This window comes from Leptonotus elevatus, chromosome 12, assembly GCF_054856555.1.
Source record: "Leptonotus elevatus isolate MCC_2025b chromosome 12, RoL_Lele_1.0, whole genome shotgun sequence".
Taxonomy (NCBI): domain Eukaryota; kingdom Metazoa; phylum Chordata; class Actinopteri; order Syngnathiformes; family Syngnathidae; genus Leptonotus; species Leptonotus elevatus.
Window position 1 is genome coordinate 11,951,698 of NC_141250.1, and position 20,003 is coordinate 11,971,700.

At 40.3% G+C, this 20,003-nt stretch overlaps 2 protein-coding genes and 1 long non-coding RNA gene across 5 annotated transcripts; 1 reads left to right on the forward strand and 2 right to left on the reverse strand.

Moving 5' to 3' along the window:
* Positions 1 to 1,278: 1,278 nt before the first annotated feature.
* rab9a (RAB9A, member RAS oncogene family) lies at positions 1,279 to 4,317 on the reverse strand. The gene is made up of 3 exons (XM_086090550.1): positions 4,162 to 4,317; positions 3,610 to 3,730; positions 1,279 to 2,627 (listed from the first exon to the last, which is right to left on the reverse strand). Exon 3 carries the CDS (start codon positions 2,587 to 2,589, stop codon positions 1,981 to 1,983), a length of 609 nt encoding a protein of 202 aa, XP_085946676.1. The 5' UTR covers positions 2,590 to 2,627; positions 3,610 to 3,730; positions 4,162 to 4,317; the 3' UTR covers positions 1,279 to 1,980.
* On the forward strand, positions 3,989 to 6,645 carry LOC147164589 (uncharacterized). Its single transcript, XR_015096619.1, has 3 exons — positions 3,989 to 4,441; positions 5,968 to 6,084; positions 6,234 to 6,645. It is a non-coding gene; the product is annotated as an uncharacterized LOC147164589 (long non-coding RNA).
* On the reverse strand, positions 5,647 to 14,915 carry egfl6 (EGF-like-domain, multiple 6). Of its 3 annotated transcripts, XM_086090547.1 has the most exons (13): positions 14,451 to 14,913; positions 12,632 to 12,738; positions 11,662 to 11,754; positions 11,450 to 11,569; positions 11,235 to 11,354; positions 9,906 to 10,040; positions 9,697 to 9,819; positions 9,223 to 9,285; positions 8,559 to 8,813; positions 7,184 to 7,258; positions 6,775 to 6,870; positions 6,209 to 6,471; positions 5,647 to 6,082 (listed from the first exon to the last, which is right to left on the reverse strand). In XM_086090547.1, the coding sequence occupies exons 1-13, from the start codon at positions 14,522 to 14,524 to the stop codon at positions 5,975 to 5,977; spliced, it is 1,632 nt and encodes a 543-aa protein (XP_085946673.1). In that variant the 5' UTR covers positions 14,525 to 14,913; the 3' UTR covers positions 5,647 to 5,974. The 3 variants fall into 3 exon arrangements, with proteins under 3 accessions (XP_085946673.1, XP_085946675.1, XP_085946674.1); XM_086090549.1 differs by lacking the exon at positions 7,184 to 7,258 and having other exon boundaries at positions 14,451 to 14,915; XM_086090548.1 differs by lacking the exon at positions 9,223 to 9,285.
* Between the last annotated feature and the right edge of the window lie 5,088 nt (positions 14,916 to 20,003).

The following is a 20,003-nucleotide window of genomic DNA, read 5'->3' on the forward strand; positions in this document are numbered from 1 at the left end:
AGTTGAATATTTATTCATTCCCATCACTACTGACAACAGACAACAGTTTTATTGTTTCATCTCAAGGACTGTTGGCTAGCATGCAGGCTATTATCCTTCATTCTGTTAAGGTCATTATTTATTAGCCACACAATGGAATACTTTGATGAATGTCACAGAGCATTGTCTTGCATAAAAATCAATCTTCTTGCCAATACCATTGCTTGTAGAAAGTTTATTTAGAAACTGTCAGCAGTTTTGAGAGTTGATTTTTCCGTTAAACCAGCAAAAGTCCAACTGTTTAATCTTTGCTATCAGCCCAAACCACCACCACGAGTCAAAGCGGAGCTCTGTGCCTGTTACTGACGGGTCTATCAATAGTCACTCTTATCTCAAGTCGATAAAACCTTTGAAAAATCTGCCTTCAGACATTTCTCGGCCCTATCGTGACGCTGCAACTTAAGTCTTGCTTTCATGGTGGTCGGAATTTAGCCTTCCTTATCTTGGTCATGCCTCACAGCACTTAACTGTATTTTCTGGCTACTCGAGGTAGGTTGAGGTTGATATGGAAGCACCGGAGGGAAATGAGTTCTTGGTAGCTTTGCGTTTGATTCTTCTCAAATCTTTTGATAGTTCATTTGTAACGCTTCTTGCAACCAAGGTTACTAAAAATGGCTGAAGAGTCACGCAACTCTATGATTTTTTTTTTGGGGGGGGGGTTAACAATTCTGGGCCTGATTAAATGAAGGTGCTTATTCTCTCCCGATGCCAATCACCTTTAGTCTATTACATCAACCTTAATTCCAATAAACGTTCATTGCCATTGATGGATATAGATGTCAAAAATTCATTTGAACTATTTCTATTAGTTTAACATTTTCCCCCCACTTTTGTTAAGAGTATGAAAACCTAGATTTTTTTTATCGTACATTTAGAACAGATATACCATTTGTGATTAATCGTGACTTAACTAGTGAAGCCATGCGATTAATTCCAATAAGAAAATTTTATCGCTTGGCGCCTAATTTTTTATCTTTATTTTTATCGTGTCAGGCGATTAAATGTTTTTAATTGTAATTAATCGCATGACTTCAATAGTTAACTCACAATTAATTGCAAATTTTATATTTGTTCTAAATGTACAATAAAACCTTTTTTTCTAGGTTTTCATACTTTTGTTAACAAGTGGGAAAAACATTAAATATAAATAGTTCAAATGAATTATTGACATCTATAGCCGTCAATGGCAGCGAATGAGTTAAACAGCTTAAGAGTAGGGCAATACAAAACACACTTAAGACAGATTCCCAGACACTTTATTTGTTGGATGGCATATGAATAATGAACAAGGAATGCAAATTAGCATTTGATTTCATTTTGAATAGTAAAAAAAAAAAACCTTCCATTGAAAAGTATAAAATATTAATAACAGGCTTGATGTCGAATCTCCCAAAACCAACCAAACCCAAAAGTGTTTTTTTCCCCAGTAATAACCAGAAAACTACTTTCCTCCTCTCTTAATTTCTTGAACGAGTGATTTAAAAAAAGAAAAAGTATCCAGTTTTGATGTTAATCTCAATGAGGGAGCATCTGTGCTTTGAGAACTTAGTAATAATCAAGTCGCAAGGCAAAAACGTGCAAACGGTGTCAACAATCAATTGATTTGTTAGTAACATATGCCTAAGCAATAAGAAATATTGCAAATCTTAATATTAACATGATTTTCATTATAATAGCACTAATCTACCGATTGGCATGTTTTTAGGTACCCACACAAAGCGAACATGAAATGCAGTTAATGCATTCTTAAAATGTGACCTTTGAACCAAGTCAAGGATTCAGTGCTTTTGTGTTTATTGTTAATAACACGCACTTAGTGCTTCCCCTACTAAACTGACCCCATCTGCAAGCAAACCCTGATAAGTTCCAATAAGGTGTTAATGTAGCCTTGTCACAATTTAACAGCATTATTTATGAACATTGCGGACAGCCATTTAGACGTTATGAGCAGCAGGTGGCGGCAGAGCGAGGCTTTCTGTGGAGCTTGACCGTGTCCGTGGGGATGAGGTGGTCCGCTCGCTCGTCCATGGCCAAAACCCTGCGCACCGCCTCGTCGAAGGCCCCCGCTACGTTCGTGGCGTCCTTGGCGCTGGTCTCGTAATACGGGTGCTCGCCGTTCTCCTGGCACCACTGCTGCGCCTCCTCGGTGGACACCTGTCTCTCGCTCACGTCCAGTTTGTTGCCCAGCACCACAAAAGGGAACTTCTCCGGCTCCTTGACGTCCGCGTAGTAGATGAACTCCTTCTTCCAGTTGCCCAGGTTGAGGAAGCTCTGGTTGTCGTCGACGCTGAAGGTGAGCAAGCAGCAGTCGGAGCCTCGGTAGAAAGGAGTCCTCAGGCTGCGAAAGCGCTCCTGGCCGGCGGTGTCCCAGATCTGCAAGGTGACCTGGTGGCCGTCCACCTCCAGGTCCTTGTTGAGGAACTCCACGCCGATGGTGTGGAAAAGGTGCGCGTCGAACTTGTTGGTGACGTAGCGGTTCATGATGGAGCTCTTTCCCACGCCGCCGTCGCCCAGGAGGATAACTTTCAGCAGGGACGTTTTGGTCGACATGGCTGCTTGTGGCAAAATCACTGTTATGAAGGGATGACCTGTTGAAAAGATGCAACACGTCAATGCTTTGTTCAACAAACATAATGCTGTACTTCTCTAAATAGTAGCCTTCACTCAAACAAATTCCGTGTAAGTCACCGGATGTGTCGTCTACTTGAAACAAGTAAGGTCTCAGGCGCCTTCTTTTCTTCCTACACATGTAAACAGTTAGCTGTCAAGCCTATTCTTAAGCTGTTCAGTCATTTTTATCAAATTAATTAACTGTAAAGAACATAAATGTAGTTATTTTTAAGTATTACGGTATAGGACAATGCTCAGTATTAGGCCAATATGGAATATTTGAGGGGGATGCTGATATTTTACATCACAGCTGCTAAGGTGTCAGGTAATGACCAATCACAGCTCAGCTTGCGAATGTCATATGACCAAACTCAGGAAACTGGTAAGCTGTGATTGGTTGTTGCCTGAAAACATTGTTTTGAAGATTTGTCATAAAATTGTATTTCCCAATGGATCGAGTCCTTGAGTCTCATTGAAGTGCAGGTAAAAATGATGCTGAGATTGTTTTCTAATTATTATCTCCATTTTCTATATCGCTTATCCTTGCGAGATGGAACCTATCCCAGCTGACTCCAGGCAAACTACACCCTGGTCTGGTCGCCAGTCAATCACTGTGCACATAAAGAGACAGACCACCACCCAGGCTACCTCACAATCATTGAGTCACATAATAAAACATTAAAATGCACACAAGCAACACACAGTGATGGATACAACATACAGACCTATGTTTCTAGTGCCAAATCTGCCGTTTGTGGTGCGAATTTCTACGAACTACGTTGCTGTAAAACAGGTTTTTATTGACATACTTGAATAGTCATCTAGTCCTTTCTGTGGCGGAGTAAATAAATACCCCTGGCAACTAAACACATCAAGTCGTTTTGATACAAGACTATCACAAGCAAATGAATTTTCTACTAAATCACAATCACGAGGTGTAATGGCTGGTTGGAGACTCACCACTGATTGATTTAGGCTTCCTCCACTGGTCCAGATCATGTGGCGCAGACCCTGCTACTCAGTCACATGCTCGTTTGTTCAGTGTTGGTATGGACGGCCATTTAAGCTCCACTTGCACTGCCTACAACACAGCGGTTTGCTTGTAAATGGTTGGCAACTTAGCAAGAGGCGTATACTACCTCAGCTGGGCAGCTTGCAATGAACGTATAAAAACGTACAACATAGAAACACACCCAATATGCAGTTGTATCATATAATGTCATAGCTGTGACGTGAAATGTACATGTACGTCCGTAGTGTGCAGATGACATACTACGGTACAGGATAATACCACACACACATTAGCTCTTGTATGACAAATAATAAAAAAATAAGCAGCAAGAAATCCGCACAGATGAGATTATGAGGCAAAACAGCATTACTAGTAATGTGTCGTTAGCCAAGTTCACTTCAGAGCAAAAACGCTACATTGCAGTTTGGTCTGTGAAACGCGCCGGTTTGAACGCGAAAAGAAAGAAAGATGTGTAGCGTATTTGTGTGCCGCCTTCTTGCCTTTTTTTCGTGGGCCGAGCTCAATAATGTCAGGTCGTTTCCTGGAGACTCCGAAGATTCGATGCTAGCGCCGCTAGCCTTTTGGGATGCTAACGATAGCGAGCTAGGAAGCAACGGGCAGCCCCGGTCACGTGACGGGATGGACCAATCAACGACTCGATATGGATCACCGCTCTTGTAGACGTAGCGACATTTTGATTTGTGCTTGCTCCATGCCACAAGATGTAGCTGTTTGACATCCGATACACATGTTCATGTCATTTCTACGCTACGGTAACAAGTAAGGAAAACTCATTTGGATTTTACAACAAAATAATGTGTAAAACGATCAACTAAATTTCTTACGAATTCACGAATCCCCCCCTGGTGGAAGCATATTAACATTTACCTTACCTGACTCTACTGCAAAGTAGCATCATTTAAAAGTTGTCAGTAATTGAAACAATAACTCAGTAGTCCAAAACAGTGATTACTCATCTTTATTGAGCCAATCTTAGGCCATTCCACCAAACAAAAATAGCACAACAATGTTTTAATGTTTTTGTTTGAATGTTAACAAAACTCCTTAGTTTAAGTGTGGGCCTATTAAGTAGAACACAACTATTTCTGTTGTATAAATGAATAGCAAGTGGATACACACGTTATATGTACCTTCTGCCATCTAGTGGAAGAGCACTTAATTGCTCTGTCTGTCACTAGACGCCCCTTCATTGATTAACATTATTTTAACTAAAATCAAATTCAGACCAGTTGGGGAAGTTTGCAATTTTATAACAACCCTGTGCAGCATGGTGTAATAGTGGTTAAGGTGCCTGCCCCAAAGTTCTGCACTTTGAGATTTTAATCTGCCCTCCTATCGTTGTGTAGGTATTGTACGGGTAGCTACTCAGGCTTTCTCCCAAATTCCAAAAGGGCCATTGAAGACTCTAAATTGTCCACAGGTGTGGCGGCCATTCCAGGGTGTTCCTCGCCGCTTGGGTACAATAAGCTGGGATCGGATCAAGCTCTTGATGAAAATTGCTATAGAAAATGTATTGATGGGTGGATGGTTGAACAGACTAAAAATGAATTAATAGCACATGTATGGTCAGTGGGCGGTACGGTGGATCGACTGGTTAGCCTGTCCGCCTCCCAGTGCTGTGGACGTGAGATCGAGTCCGGGCTTTGGCCTTCCTGGGTGGAGTTTGCATGTTCTCCCCGTGCCTGTGTGGGTTTTCTCCGGGTGCTCCGGGCTCCTCCCACATTCCAAAGACATGCATGGCAGGTTAATTGGGCACTCTAAATTATCCCTAGGTATGATTGTAAGTGCGGATGGTTGTTAGTTTCTGTGTGCGACCCTTGTGAGGAATAAGCTGTTAAGAAAATGTATGTATGTATGGTCAGTTACATTCAATTAGTAGACTACAATTGATTATTGGTATTAAACTGAGATTGTGCTCTATGTAATGTATTGTATTCACAGTACAGTCACAATGAGAGACTGAGATAGAAAACAAGAGATTTAATGTAAAACTACAAAGTAATGTGAAAGCAGAATTTACAGCAGTAATGCACAGATAGTTTCGTTAAAACCATGTAAACTAGCCTGTCTTCAAAAACTATTGATGTCACACCGAGTTTCAAATGACACAATAAGAAATTTCATTTAAAGCAATCTATTATACATAATGACTGAACACGACCATTAAATGTTGGCCTTTTAGTATTTTAAAATCTTTATAAAATCAGGTAATGACATTTCAGCTAATTTTTGATCGTTAGAATATGGTAACTTCCTGAAACATTGTTGATATGACTTTGGTATAGCTGATTCTTAAAAGATTGGAGAATCATCTTCTTGACACGGCCCTGAGGTCAACACAACACCGTCCAGCCCGATCTCCCCTCCAACGCCTCTCCCGCGCTGAGCTTCAAAGATGATCTGTAAGACATTCATTGGTATCATCTGCAATGTTACCTTATGTGTCGTATTATTTTTTTTGTCACAAAATCCTTCTTGCTGATTGTTTTGAATTGTGAATTGAATATTGATCACCAAATGACTCACTGATTGTGGTGCTTCCTCTTTCCAGGCCACAGTGAGGAGCTCCGTCTGCCATTCCTGATTCCTGCTGTGGCTCTGCTCCCAAACCGGGTAAGCGTTGTTATCCAGCAGTACCCTGAGCGTGCCCACGTTATGACCAACCACACGGTAGCTGAATGTCAGGCAGAAGCTGCCCTGTGTGGTTCGATCACTGAGCAGCAACTTGAGCTTGGCCACGTCCTCCTGCTCTCCTTGCAGACCACTCATAGACATGTAGTATTCAGCACCTGAAAAACAACAACTCTGGATTCATACTGTTGTTCTGCAACCATTTGCCAGTGAACAATATATGTTTAGTATCTTGCTGCATGTTGCATGAGCCTCTATGATCGAGGAAACTGAACAGCACCTTTGTTGACATTTTGCAGCTCTATAATAGTCTCTTAGTTTTAAAATCCAGTTTTGCTTCACGGAAATTGGAAATAAACAGTACTAATACCAGCACTGTCTTCTATCTAATTGAACTAAATAACTGGTAAAGTAATCTCAGATCACTATTTGCAAAAATACGGCATTTGTCATTTTGTTACCTCTGCCATGGTAAGCTACGCTCCAGTCCATGTCATCACTCTTGTCTTGGACCCACTCACATGCTCCCTGATCAAAGTTGCAGTCCATGATAAACTCTAGTGTAAAGAAAGACAAGTTATGAAATTATCGCATTTGTCAGATAAACAGTCATTATGCAGTGATATAATTTAGGAGAACTTTGAAGGTGGTTTTGTCGAACAATGTAGTCTCATGAAATGGGAATATTTTAGTCTTTTATATATATATGTTTTTGTTTTTATCTATTTTTTATTAACAGTAGTTCTTTCATTTGTACAGTTGGTATAAACAATATTTATAGCTACATTATCATTGGATTTTTTATATAAAAAATGGTCCTATTTATGTTACACTTTTAAGTTGTATGTAGTAAACATGTCATTTGTATACCTTCCTGAAGTGGTGCGGTTTCAAACTGTATGACTTCTCTGGCTGGACCAAAAACTGATTCAAAGTCCTCTGATGCTACATTGAGAGATAAGTAACAGGTATTAGTGACCGTTTATTGTGGTCTCATTAGAAAAAAAGATGTACATGATACACGTAAAATTGGTCATTTGACTTTATCACATGCCCTGGATTGGCTGGCAACCAGTTCAGGGTGTACCCCGCATACTGCCCGAAGCCAGCTTGGATAGGCTCCATCAATCCACGACCCTTGTGAGGACTAAGTGGTTAAGAAAATGGATGGATGGATAGACTTTACCACAACATATATGACTTGATCATACAATGCAAAAGTCATACAGTGTCTTTCAACCAGCAGGTTTGGACCTGCCCTGCTGTCACTCATGCCTTGAGTGGACAGGAACTATACTTTAGGATACAGCCCCCAAGCGTTGAAGGTCTCTTCTTGCAAACTACCCCCAAGGCAGGCGGCTTTAGACATTCAGACAAGTGACAGCTGGGCTTATTGAACCTGAACACCCTTAAGTGGTCTCGTGCAGTGAAAGATCTCCAGCGCTGATGACAGACCTTCTTACTAGGCGTCAGTCTGTTTGCACAACAGCTGTTTTGGGGAAAGCATAATAAAAGGCCTCTTAACCTTCTCCCAGGGTATGGGAAGCTGATCCAGGACGAGGTGTATCCCTCAGCTCTCACTTGCCAAGAGTAAAAAAAAAAAAAAATCCTCTCCAGTAGGTGATGGATGCCTTGAGGCCAGTCTCTTGATATGTAACGTCTTTCGCAGACTTTTCTGTTTCCCTAAAGATTTTGGCTGAAATGTGACCTATAATAAAATGCATACCTCTTGTGGACCACACTGTCCACCATTTTCTTAACGATGGCCTCAATTTCTTGACAATATAAATTTATCATCTTGCAACATGTGACTGTCACAGCAGAATTCCTCCTGTTCATTGGTTCTAGTCAAGACATCAACAAAATCAACAAAGCACTTTCTAAGAAATGAAGTATTTTGATCAAATTCCCTTTCCCTTTAAGAGCAATGAAGGTGGTTTTGGAAGGACAAGGAACAAGACTGTCTTACTTGGAGCAAAAACCTTAGGCCTGGGTATCTGGATGATTACGGGTGTGCCATCTAAGGCGCCTTACCATTCAATTCACTTTCAGGGTGATGTGATTTGATTACTCAAAAATGATCATCTTATTAACGATTATCACAATTATTGATTCATCTCACTTTATGTCTTCTTCTCAGAAACTCTCTGTCAGATTGAATTTCTAAACTCACCCTTTAAATCAATCTATAGCTTGTTGTAAGTGGACGTACAGTTACAATTTACCACGAACAGGAGCCACTTACCGAAAACATCTCCTCTTGGATTGAGCTGGTTGTCTTCCACTTCCTCTTCTTCTTCTTCCTCTTCTCCTTCCTCAGGAAACTTGTCCACTGGTGTCTCAATTGGCTTGCCAATGTGCACCTCTTCATCATAGTCAAAAGGCTTCTGGCGAATTCTCGGATGCGGGGTCACAATTTGTTCAGGGATAATGTTTTTGATGTTCTCATTCTGAAGTTTACCTCCCAGATTTCCTGCACTTTCTTCGGAGTCTGGTATGGCTATAGGTAAAAAGAGGAACCAAATGGGACTTCAAACATGCGAGGGACTCAACAGGTGTTATGCATCAGTACATCTTCGGAGTACCTTGCATACTACCGTTAACAGCAAAAAGCAAAACAACCTCAATCATCACCATGCAATTGAAATGTCATAATATTAAAGCAATTCAGATTTGTTACCTGGTTACAAAACATTCTATCACACAAATATTTGTACATATATGCACAAAGGTCATGCATTAGTTTACAGGCCTGATATCAAACATAATGTGCTGTGAGACAACATAACCAGCCATGAGCAGTCAAGAAGATGCGTTCTCGGGAGGAGTTGAGAAAGCAGGTAATTAATGGAGTTGCCGGGTAGGGAGCTAGCAGTGAAAGCAGCGTCTCGGATTCCACACAGTCTCACCATTGAGGACATGATCTGCACTGCCTTTGTTTCCATTCCATGAGTGCTGATAAAACGGCTTGACTATAAGAAATAAAGGCACCTTCATTCACACCAAGATCCTCCGCCTGACGGTCGATTACATAGCTCACACTGTAAATAAAACATCACCTGGACAAAGGCTAATGAGTCTTCCCAATTTTCTTCAGTTGCCAAACAGTAACATATTTACTCAAGTGTGCTGACAATCTCTGGCTCTCTCCTCCTAACATCTGCAAAACTTTACTAAGTGCAGGAAAACAGTCTTAGACAGACTGATGATGTATTAATACTCAAACTAAAAATATGCAGCCGTAAAATGTCTGTCAATCCAGCAGAGTGACAGTGAAAGAAAGGCATCTGTTGTTGGACACTTTGCATGAAGATTTAGGACATATCAAATGGAAGACTAGTTGGTTTGCAATTCTGTATAGCATATTATATCTGGGATCTCACCAGAGCATTCAAAGCCATTGCCTCGGAAGCCTGACTTGCACCTGCACTTGTACGATCCTTGAGTGTTCAGACAGACAGCTTGATGACTGCACTTGTTGGTGCTGGATGCACACTCATCTAGATCTGGAAATCAGAAGAAGAAGGTTTGCACCTTTAGGACCGTAAACAACCACAGATGTTAGCCCAGAATGATCTTAGTTATACCTTACCTACACAGTCGTATTTGCCATCGACATATTTCAGATCGAATCCATCCTGGCACTTGCAGAAGTAGCTGCCGAATGTGTTCACACATTGCCTGTTATATGGACAAAGGTTGCTTCCAGTAGCACATTCATTAATATCTGCAGGGAAAATCAAACAACATGACAAGTCACTAGACCAGTCATAACATTTACTTCCCCAGATCAACTGGTTAAGATTTGTTTCCTCCTCTTGAAGTTGATGTGGACCAACTGCAACCTATAAATTGCAGCGGCCGAGTCGGCTATACATGCAGTAATGCTGTGGAAGTTTCACATTTCTCATATGGTCTGCTTTTGTGGTGATCCACAAGGAATAGACTTTCATCTCTTTGCTACAAGAAACATCATACTGCCACAAAGGTATAGTTCCTTGGTGAATGTCTATCCTTTGTGGGTCACCACCATATATTTTACGATTGCTTCGTGCCAGAAAACTGGACAATGGGAAGTAATTGACCGCCAACCTGGACTGCTTATAGCCTGATTTCATGCATGCAGAAATCTCATGTCATGCAATATTAGGTCGCAACAGGGATACAGTACTATATGTATATGTATTTATTGGTTATTCAACACATTGTCAACACTGTACTAGCTTGTTGAAGCCATCAGACATGTTTTTAATTGTATGTTTGACTAGAATATTTTTGATATTGTATGGTCTGGGCAGGCTATTTAAAAAAAAAAAACATGTAGCATTAGCGTGTGCATGAATTCAAAAAGACAGTGAGACAGCATTTCCCCCCTCATAAAAAATGCTATAAAGACAGTGAGACGGCTACAGTATTTTGCCTTCAGGTGAGGTACTATTTGTCCAGATGTTTACTGTCATGAGTGCATCTATCTTACAAGGTTTATGCCTTGTAAATGCCTGGATGGTAGCTAGGCTGAAGTACGAACATGTACAACATTTTTGTTAATGTTTGTTGGCTCGGTAAAGGTTCTGAAATGTGTCCAACTCCTTTATCTCTGTCCCCATGTTTTAGTAGTACCCATGCCAAATTGGCTCGGTTTTAGCCCAGGAAGCGCTGTTGAACTACAAACCTAATTGCCTCCCTTTGATTTACCAGCCAAGCATGCAATAGCCTCAAAATAGAATCTTTATAAAGTTGTCCACTATGCATAAACCCCCAATCCTCAATGCATTGGAATCAAGCCAAAGTCAATTCCTTCTCCCCATTTGTATCCTGAGTTTCCTCTTCTTTTCCTACATCTTACTTTGGTCTGTCTTTGATTGCACCATATGTTAGACAAATGCACAACAGCCTCTTTTAAATTGCCTTCTTTTCTCACCTACGCAAGTTCTCTCATCTGGTGCCAACTGCAACCCCGCAGAGGGGCAAAGGCAACGAATCTCCCCCTGAACTTCCTCACAGCCATACTGACAATGAGCGAGCAAGCAGGTCCTGGAATCTAACATGCATGTTCACAAAAACACAGAAAAAAAAACCCGTCATGAAAATCTTACACATTACTATGTGCGAAGAAAGTAGTTGAATGAGACTCACTGCCGCAAGATCCATCAGACATCAGGGTGTATCCGTTGAGGCAGTAACACTTGTAGCTGCCATGTGTGTTCATGCAGCGATGTTCACACGGCCGAGGGATCAAGCCACATTCGTTCAAATCTTGAAATGAGAAGGAAGTATATATTTTTGATTTCTTCCAATGTAAGCAGCGCATTTAAATCCAAAACTCATGGCCGAGCATGCATATTCACCCTGATTGCATGTTTTTCCAGTGTATCCCAGGAAGCACTTGCATTTGTTGGGACCAACACATTCACCGTGCTTGCAGCCTGGCTCGCACTGAGCTGGGAAAACATTTAGCATGAAAAGCAGAGAAATGGATGGATTCAATTTAAACCACGTAGAGTATTTCCATGGTTTCAGACAAGGTTTAAGAAAATAGACTTTTTGCGTAGATAAAAACGATAATAAGAACCACAACTCTCAGACTTTAGAGTCTGTCTGTGGATTTTTATTGGACCTTAGGGATGGCCTGACTTTCACTCAATCCTTCACCGCTTTGATCCAGAGATGGTGTAAAATTGCAGCATTAGAGCTGTAACAGAGGATAATGTAAATATATTGATCTGCGGAATATCGCAGCAGTTGTGTTTTCACACAATGATTAGATGTTTGACAATGTGAGTGGCAGCATCTGGTGTGTGTATATAAAATACTTGGAAACAGATGGATCGACTTTGTTTCCCCCATTCTGTGTTGGTGCCGTTTAGACAGAAGAGGGACTCAGAAAAAGAAAAAAAAAACAGTGGAAATGATGGCTTTTACAGGTTGTCTGAAAAGGGTTTTTGTGGTTGGATGTGGCTGAGTTTAAATTCTTCCGCACCAAATTCCAAATCCACATCCTTTATGGACCTGCTTGTTCATTGAGGCACAGTGTTCACAGAATGGCTTATACCAGATGGTACCACCAAGTTGAAAGCATACAATTGTCTACAATTCTTTAAAAAATTTAGGATTCTGTTCAATACGGATTTTGTTAGATTAAGGAAGAGCAACGTTAACAAAACCCAAACCCTGATTGTTTATGATTAGGAGAGCGGTCTTCATAAATATATCCAATGTATCTTATATGAAGATAAGACATAGTGATGATAGCTTGGTAACATGTTAGTGAATGAATGAAAATGAATATATGGATCAATCAACCTTGACCTTTCTTACCCTCACACTGGCCTCTGCGATTTTTCTTCCACCCATAGCAACACTCCAGCCTTCTGCCATAGCGACACACACCTGGTTGGTTTCCAGTAGAAACTTGTCTGAGCTGGCTACATAGAGGAGCAGAGAGGTTCAACGTAAGATGTATAATCCTATTGTACAGTTTGCGTTTGGTGCTTGGAAGAAACTGTTCTCTGGACAATGAAACATGTGTAGCTTAGTGGTCTGTGTAAGCATATCGAAAGGAGAAGAAAAGAAGGATACCAACACATCCTCGTGGTAACTAATTTGTAGGTTTTCTTTTGTTTGTTTTGTTTTTAATAATTATAGCAGTGGTGTTAAAACACAGTTAAGGCATCTCCTTACATGTTCCCTTTGGTGATAAAAATAGAATTCCCCATGGAGAAACTATCAGCTGACAGGATGGTGGTTATAGAGGGTGAAAATCACCCTAATTAGACTCTTCCTGCTTCCTGCACTTTGACACCTTATGCACCATCTCATTACCTCTGCCTCTACCTCTGTGTTAGTTTGTAAGTTTGTACATTATGAGCAAAACTATAGATTTTGGTGCAGAGCCAGGGTTTTTATTAAATATTGTCATTGTGAAAACTGATCAGCGGTAGAAGTTGGTCACGCAGTATGATGGGTGGTACAGGTTCAGCCTTGGTGGATGGAGGTCTTCATGCATTTTACTGAGTGCCACTCTACACTCCAAAAAGAGTTGGGTCAAAAAGGAACTGATGCACTACTTGGGTCAATTTGACCCAACTTTCTGTTTTTGGGTTTTTCCTTTTTGGGGAGTTTATTGGGTTTTTTTTTGTGCAAAACCAACCCCAAAATTGGGTCAGATTGAGCCAAGTAGCAGGTTGGTCCCTTTTTGACCGTACTGTTTTTAGAGTAAAGTGTATGTTTTTTTTCTTTGTTTTGGTCAACAGTAAAAAATAATTTTAGAGTGTACTTTTTTTACTTTTACTTCATCAGTCAATCAATCAGAACCTCCAGAACCAGAACAGTTGGGTCAAAAATACTGTAACCCCAAAAGGGTAAAAAATTTACTTTTTCATAACCCTAAACGTTGGCTCCAATTAATAACCCATAACCCAAATTGGATTGGTTTGTAAAATGTCCTGTCCATCCGTTTGTGGCTTCTCGTTATCTTCCATGAGCTAAAAAGTTGGCTGTTAACTTGCAAACAGATGGACAAACAAACTCGAGTAATGTGTGCCATGATTTTATGGCCTTGGCGGAGGTCTATGTTCCACTGAGTGATATTCTAGTGTGCTCTGTTTTTGTCCGTCGGAATCTTCCTTCACTTCTGTGCTGGCATCAGCATGTCAGGCATCACATTTAGAATAATGTACAGTGCAAAGAGATCAGATTACATTACACGTGTATATTTATAGCCTGTAGTAAATAAAGTTACACAGATATTAAACATCTTAAAGAATGCATAAGAGTTTTGGGGTGTCAGGCAGCAACCCCCTAAAATCTGACTCGGCTCCGGCGGGACTTGAGGAATCCGAGACAGGAGTTAAATCAACCAAAATAGCCCATGGGAGAGTGACAGGTGCTCTTTAGGTATTCACCTCCTTTGCCCCATTTAACCGACAGTTGAAACAGTGTAAGCATGTAAACATGCCATTATAATGATACAACATTTTTTAATACTGCTGTAAAGAGTTGAAAAATGGGTTGGGAACATACCAAGTTTGGGTCTGTTTCTGATTTGACCCAACATGGTATTCTTAAACAAAATAAAGCATCAGAGTTAATGTTGTTTAAAAGAAACATCTAACCCACAAATGCTTGATCAACTCACCTCTGTGCTTCTGTGCCTTGAGTTGAGATGTGGAGCAGGAGCAAAAGAGCACTGACCACAGTGACTGGATTCATCGCTGGGTGTTCTCTTCCTACAGACTGGCTTTTGTGTTGCTTTTAAGAGGTACACGGCACTGCTCCTGTGCATGCACGGATCTCTCGCTTTTCTATTTGCACAATGTATCGCATTTACCTCCACAACAAAGGCTCTCCAGGGAAGGAAAAAAAAGTATTTCTCTTCAAAGCTGCAGCAATACTCGGTGTCTCATTTATTTGCTCTTTCCTCTCTGGAAATATAGGAGTGAGGAGGACTAGGTTGGTTGTGCAGTAGGGGTGGGTTTGTAAGCGGGGTGGGGATTAGGTCTCCTCAGTGAAACTCAATACACATACCACATGGAATTCCTACTGCAGGTCTAAAGAGAGGGTGAAAATAACTCAAATTGATCCAGTTTTTGTCTTACCTGGGAGAATGTTATATGCCTTTTTGCCTGACTAGTGTTTGTGCTTGATAATGGGATCAGCTAATTGTTGAAGTAACCCCACCCCTCTTACACAAACTCACACACAGGCCTCACAAGTTTAGTCCAAAACCTTTTTAATGGGCTCTCACACGTCAACATCTGGTTCTCTCTAACCGCAAAGATGAATGAATTCATGATTTAGTGGTAAGTTGGTAACCAGCTTCAATGGTCATAGTTGTTGTAACTTGTAAACCACATCATTATGTTAAGTAGGGCACTGAAATTATTTCAGAGCCATCAACATCTGTTTTACCTGGCGGCTGTACAGAGCAGATGGAAATAAAATCATTTCAATTTATATTTACTAGAGCCTTTAAATGATCTATTCAATTTTAAATACATTAAAAAATAATAAAAAGAAAGGTTATTTATTGCCAATATTAATATTTTAAATCAAGTAACTGACACATTGATGACTGAATGATCTGTTTAATTGACCTAAACTCGTTCCAATAATTTTGGCACACAAAATAATTCTCACAGCATACAAATAGTTTTTTTTTTTATTAAGCATGAACACATTTTTTTTTTCATCATCATTGATTCTCACCAAATATGAACTTGAAAATCCTTGTAAGATCAAAATCTCAAACTGTTGATTTGTGATGACATTATTTTTTAAGAAATGAGAACAGCATGGATGAGATTATTAAAACGCTGTGAATATAAATTTGTGGCGACGGGGTTGGATATTTGGTTGCAAGAAAGCAATTCAGGGTCATGTGAAAAATGTCCTGTGTTGCTTCAGCAGCTATGTGGGGTTTTGTGGCTTGGCCCCACAATACCTTAAGTGTGGCTCCAGTGTAATTTAAAGGCTGCTAAAAGACATCTGGACACCTAATTTCATGTTGCCAAAGTTCACTTCAAGGGTAGCTCGGAGAAGTAAAACTGTCAAAACCATCAAAAACTTACCATCAGCGACTGACAATAATTCACTTAGTTTTAATGAGAAACATAAACATGAGTCTTGATAGTTTGACAATGTCCAGTAAAATAAAATAAAATACTACTACTAATAATAATAATGCATGCATAGTGTAGTAGAACCATTTTGGAACTTATCTACTGAAGCCAGAAGGTTGGGGAACCTTTTTGCATTTAAGCTTATTGTACTTTTGCTTTAAGCAACTTCAATTGCACAGCTTACTGTTAACCAGTAGGGGGAGACCTGTGCCAACATGCAAGAAATAAACCAATTGTTAGCTTGTTGGGTGCAGTGTTTTGTCAAATGGGTGGCAAATTTGAGAAAACATGAAACTAAATGATTTGACTGTGGACCTGTTACAGCTTTTGTATTGATTTTGCTTTACAGTAATTATTATGTGTGATGTTAATACAGTTGCAGTTAAATTTCTTGGCAGGGAACTTTTTGTTTGTCACACTTAATATTTCTTTGTACTGTAGGCTATACCATAACTGTCCAGTGAAACGTAGGTGTCTACAACAACAACAAAAAAGTGGCAATACTATGCTTTTCAATGGACAGCATCGATTTGGTTCAGGTAATTTACTTTATTGCAAAGAAAGCCGGCCATTGATTGATTGTGTGTCGTTTCCTGTAGATGCTTTAAAAGTGTTCGATTAAAAACCTCTAATGCATCTGCTATATAATATAGCTCATATTTATCTGCGCATTTGCAAATAACTTTGTAGGCCTCGTTAAGTTAAGCATTACATAGTGGGCACCCCAAACCCTCCACTAGAACTCATTCGGACAATTGCAGTGACTTAAATACACCCCAAGCTTCCAAACAATACGTTCTAATTTGATAACGCAGTGGATGGCATTATCGGACTCTATGCTTCCCAGTCAACATGGAGACGCACTCATCCGCTCTGAATGATCAAGAGCAAAGCTCTTACTATAAAAGGAGACACATGACAGTTGATGGGGGACTTTGTAATGTGCGTACGCAACCACATCCTGCTCTCAGCGGGAGACACGCACAGTCTGCAAGACCGTCTGAAATAAGAGTGTGCTAATAAAATATACTTAGAGCTTTTATACTTTTATCTTAATGGAGGCTGAAGTATGTGTCACGTTTTTATCTTTTAACTCCCTCCCAAGTGTGAAAAGTTACATTTCGATCAGTTAGTTAGTTAGTTTGCTGGCTATTTGGAACGATTACGCAAAAACTACAGAACTAATTTCCATTAGCAAATTTCGCTGTTACAGTCCACATGTATTGGGGCGAGTGAAGCAGTGACTAACCTTGGTTAGGGTACCCTATCCTTTTTATCACGCCCCTGGATGTGTGGTGCACAGGTCAAGAAAGAACCAGTTACATACTGGTGAGATATAAATAAAGGTGCAGACATTCAGGAAATTGTTTTCCCCCGTTTTAGTCAACCACTAAGTTGTACACTAGCTAAGAAACATACAGACAAGCAAGACACTCCACATTCCTTTTTGTCACTTTTGTTAACAATTTGGCCTTGGCGGAGGTCTGCACGCTAATGATTGGCATTCTAGACAGTGGAGTAGCAGGTACAAGTCTAACAAATTGTGAAGTCATACAAGCTAATGTGTAATGTAGTCTCAAACTTTGTGCAGAACTATATATATATATATATATATATAAAAAAAAGGCTTCTCGAATGGTGACAAGTCAGAGTGCCTTTTAAGTGGCTTTAAACCAGTGTGACCTGGGAGCCCCCACCCCACCTTTGGGTATCATGAGGTCATCCCTTCCCCCACTTTAAAATGACTCCTGTGATGCCGTAAGTGCACTCTGCGTTTTGCCCGCAGCTGGACGTCGTCCGCCTCCTCTCCTCGCATTACAAATACAGCAGCAAGCACAGTACGCCGCAGGGGGGGATGAAGGGCTGATGAGGAAGTCTTCCACTCTTCCTGGGGCTTGTTGAGTGACTCATGAGTGACTTTTTTTTTACTGGCTTTCCCGAGCAAAAACATGAATTAATATTAATTCTGTCCAATGCCTAGTGGTAACACGACTTGCCTCCCCCCCCAACCACCACCACTTTTTCTTTTTTTGTAAAGATGTTTGTGTCATGAGTGATGCTGACCTTTACTGTCTCACTACAAAACAACAGCAAATGTATTTTGGTGAATTGCCTTTCACTTCCTCCGTTGCGCTTCCTGCCACATCATGGCACATTGGAACCTCAAAACCCGAATGCCTCAATGGTCGTATAATATACAACACAACCGAAAATATGCCTCAAAGGTCGCACAAACACATAATAATTCAAGTAAATCTCATGAGACGTCTCTGGAGCTGAGCTCAGCAATAACAAAAGATTCATTTGCTTTTTATTTTGGCAACGCTCATCATCAGTAGTACTTGTCCCCATTAGGGTTGTGGATAACTGGAGTGTATCTCAGATTCCGAGATGTCTTTGATTGAGAGCACTCTGGTCTGGTCGGCAGCAAAGCGCATACAGACAAGTGACCTTTCTCACTCACGTTCACACCATTTGACAATTTAGATTTCAATTGTCATGTCTTTTGAGATGTCGGAGAAAGATGGAGTACCCCAAAAAATAGCACTGGGGTACTAAACATGCTCCAACATCAGCTTAACTTAATGCCTTCATTATTGTTGGAATCATCGGCTTCTCGGCGTGGCTACATTGTTTGGTTTTAAGTGTGTGTCCATCAACCAAGCCTTATTGAAAATGAAAAAAGTTTCATTTCCTGTTTCTGGCTGGGGCTGAGTTTGTTGTTCTTGCTAAACTGAGCAGTATTATCTTTGTAACGTCTGAATTTTTTGATAAAGTTCCTGCACTAGATAGATACCCATTACATTCCTTTTTAGAAATTAAATTATTGAAGTGTTTCTAATGTTTGTCAGGCACTTGAAATAGCCTTCAAAAAGAGGGATGGTCATGAAGACAGTAGTCACAGTTGAGCAACTTTGAACCCAACTACATTCTGATGCCTTACACCACCCCCAACATGTGCACACACACCAAAAAGAAAAAAAGGAAACTTCTTCAAGTATTTGCAAAGCATCGTACAACGCTGTCAACATATGCCTGTGCTCATCATGCGCGCTTCTAGTTTAGACATGTTGAATGCAGACAAGCACATTCTTCAGATGGTCGGCTTGCACACACAAAAAATGTGTCACTGAAACATAGCTGCACATTTTGACATCATCTGCAAAATAAGGCCCACTTAAACTGAAATCGAAGCATTTACAGCAATGTCAGGTGCAAACATGTATCGGTGTATTATTTGCACATTCACCACTACTGTTAATTCACCAGCTGTGCTTTACATTTCGTATAAAGCCTTAAAACCCACTTCCCGTTACGCAACATGTCCGTGTGCAACAGGCATATGACTGAGTTGTATGCTTGCACCATGAAAGAGTTGTACTTAAATTAAGGTGAATGCCTTACTAAACATGATATTTTTATTCTAATTGTGGTCCATTGCAGTGAAATGAGGAGTGTCTGAATCCATAAAAGTTATATTTGGTGGTGAACAAAATAATCTGCCTGTTGTTACAATAACAATTATATACTGCACTGTATGCTAACTGGCGTCCAAATACGATAAATTTAAAAATTCAGACAGAACAGTAATACACTGATTTGACACTGCTTAGAAATAACACTATAAGGCTCATAAAACATCTGTTTTACGGGATGCTAGTCGACCTTCAGTTTGGTCATATTACTGACTAACATCTCATGTGACATCATGTATGGCCGTGCATTTTTAAAATAGATCACAAGCTGTAGGAAAAGAAAACACTAACCTAGAGGTTATCTTTTGACATTTGATGAGCTAAAGCCCCATGAGATTTGCAAAGATGACGATGCAACATGACAGCAAATTCCTATGTTTTTTCTGACTAAGAATATTTGACTCCAGATGTTCCCTCCACCCACTTACTCATTACTCCATTATGATTAAAATATTTATTGAAAAGAGGATAAACATCAGCTACTGGATCTGGCGGGGCACTGCCCCATTGGCCTCCGATGCAGAGTGCTGTGCCTGCTGATTAGTAAGTGAGATAATCATTGAATCTGGGATAGGGGATAGGAAGGGACATGTC

Coding starts and splice junctions, on each gene's coding strand:
- rab9a (XM_086090550.1), bottom strand. CDS start 2,589: ATGTCGACCAAAACGTCCCTGCTGAAAGTTATCCTCCTGGGCGACGGC.
- egfl6 (XM_086090547.1), bottom strand. CDS start 14,524: ATGAATCCAGTCACTGTGGTCAGTGCTCTTTTGCTCCTGCTCCACATC. Junction 11,755..12,631: donor TCGCAGAGGCCAGTGTGAGG/GTAAGAAAGGTC, acceptor ATGTTTTCCCAG/CTCAGTGCGAGCCAGGCTGC. Junction 9,820..9,905: donor TGGCAAATACGACTGTGTAG/GTAAGGTATAAC, acceptor TCTGATTTCCAG/ATCTAGATGAGTGTGCATCC.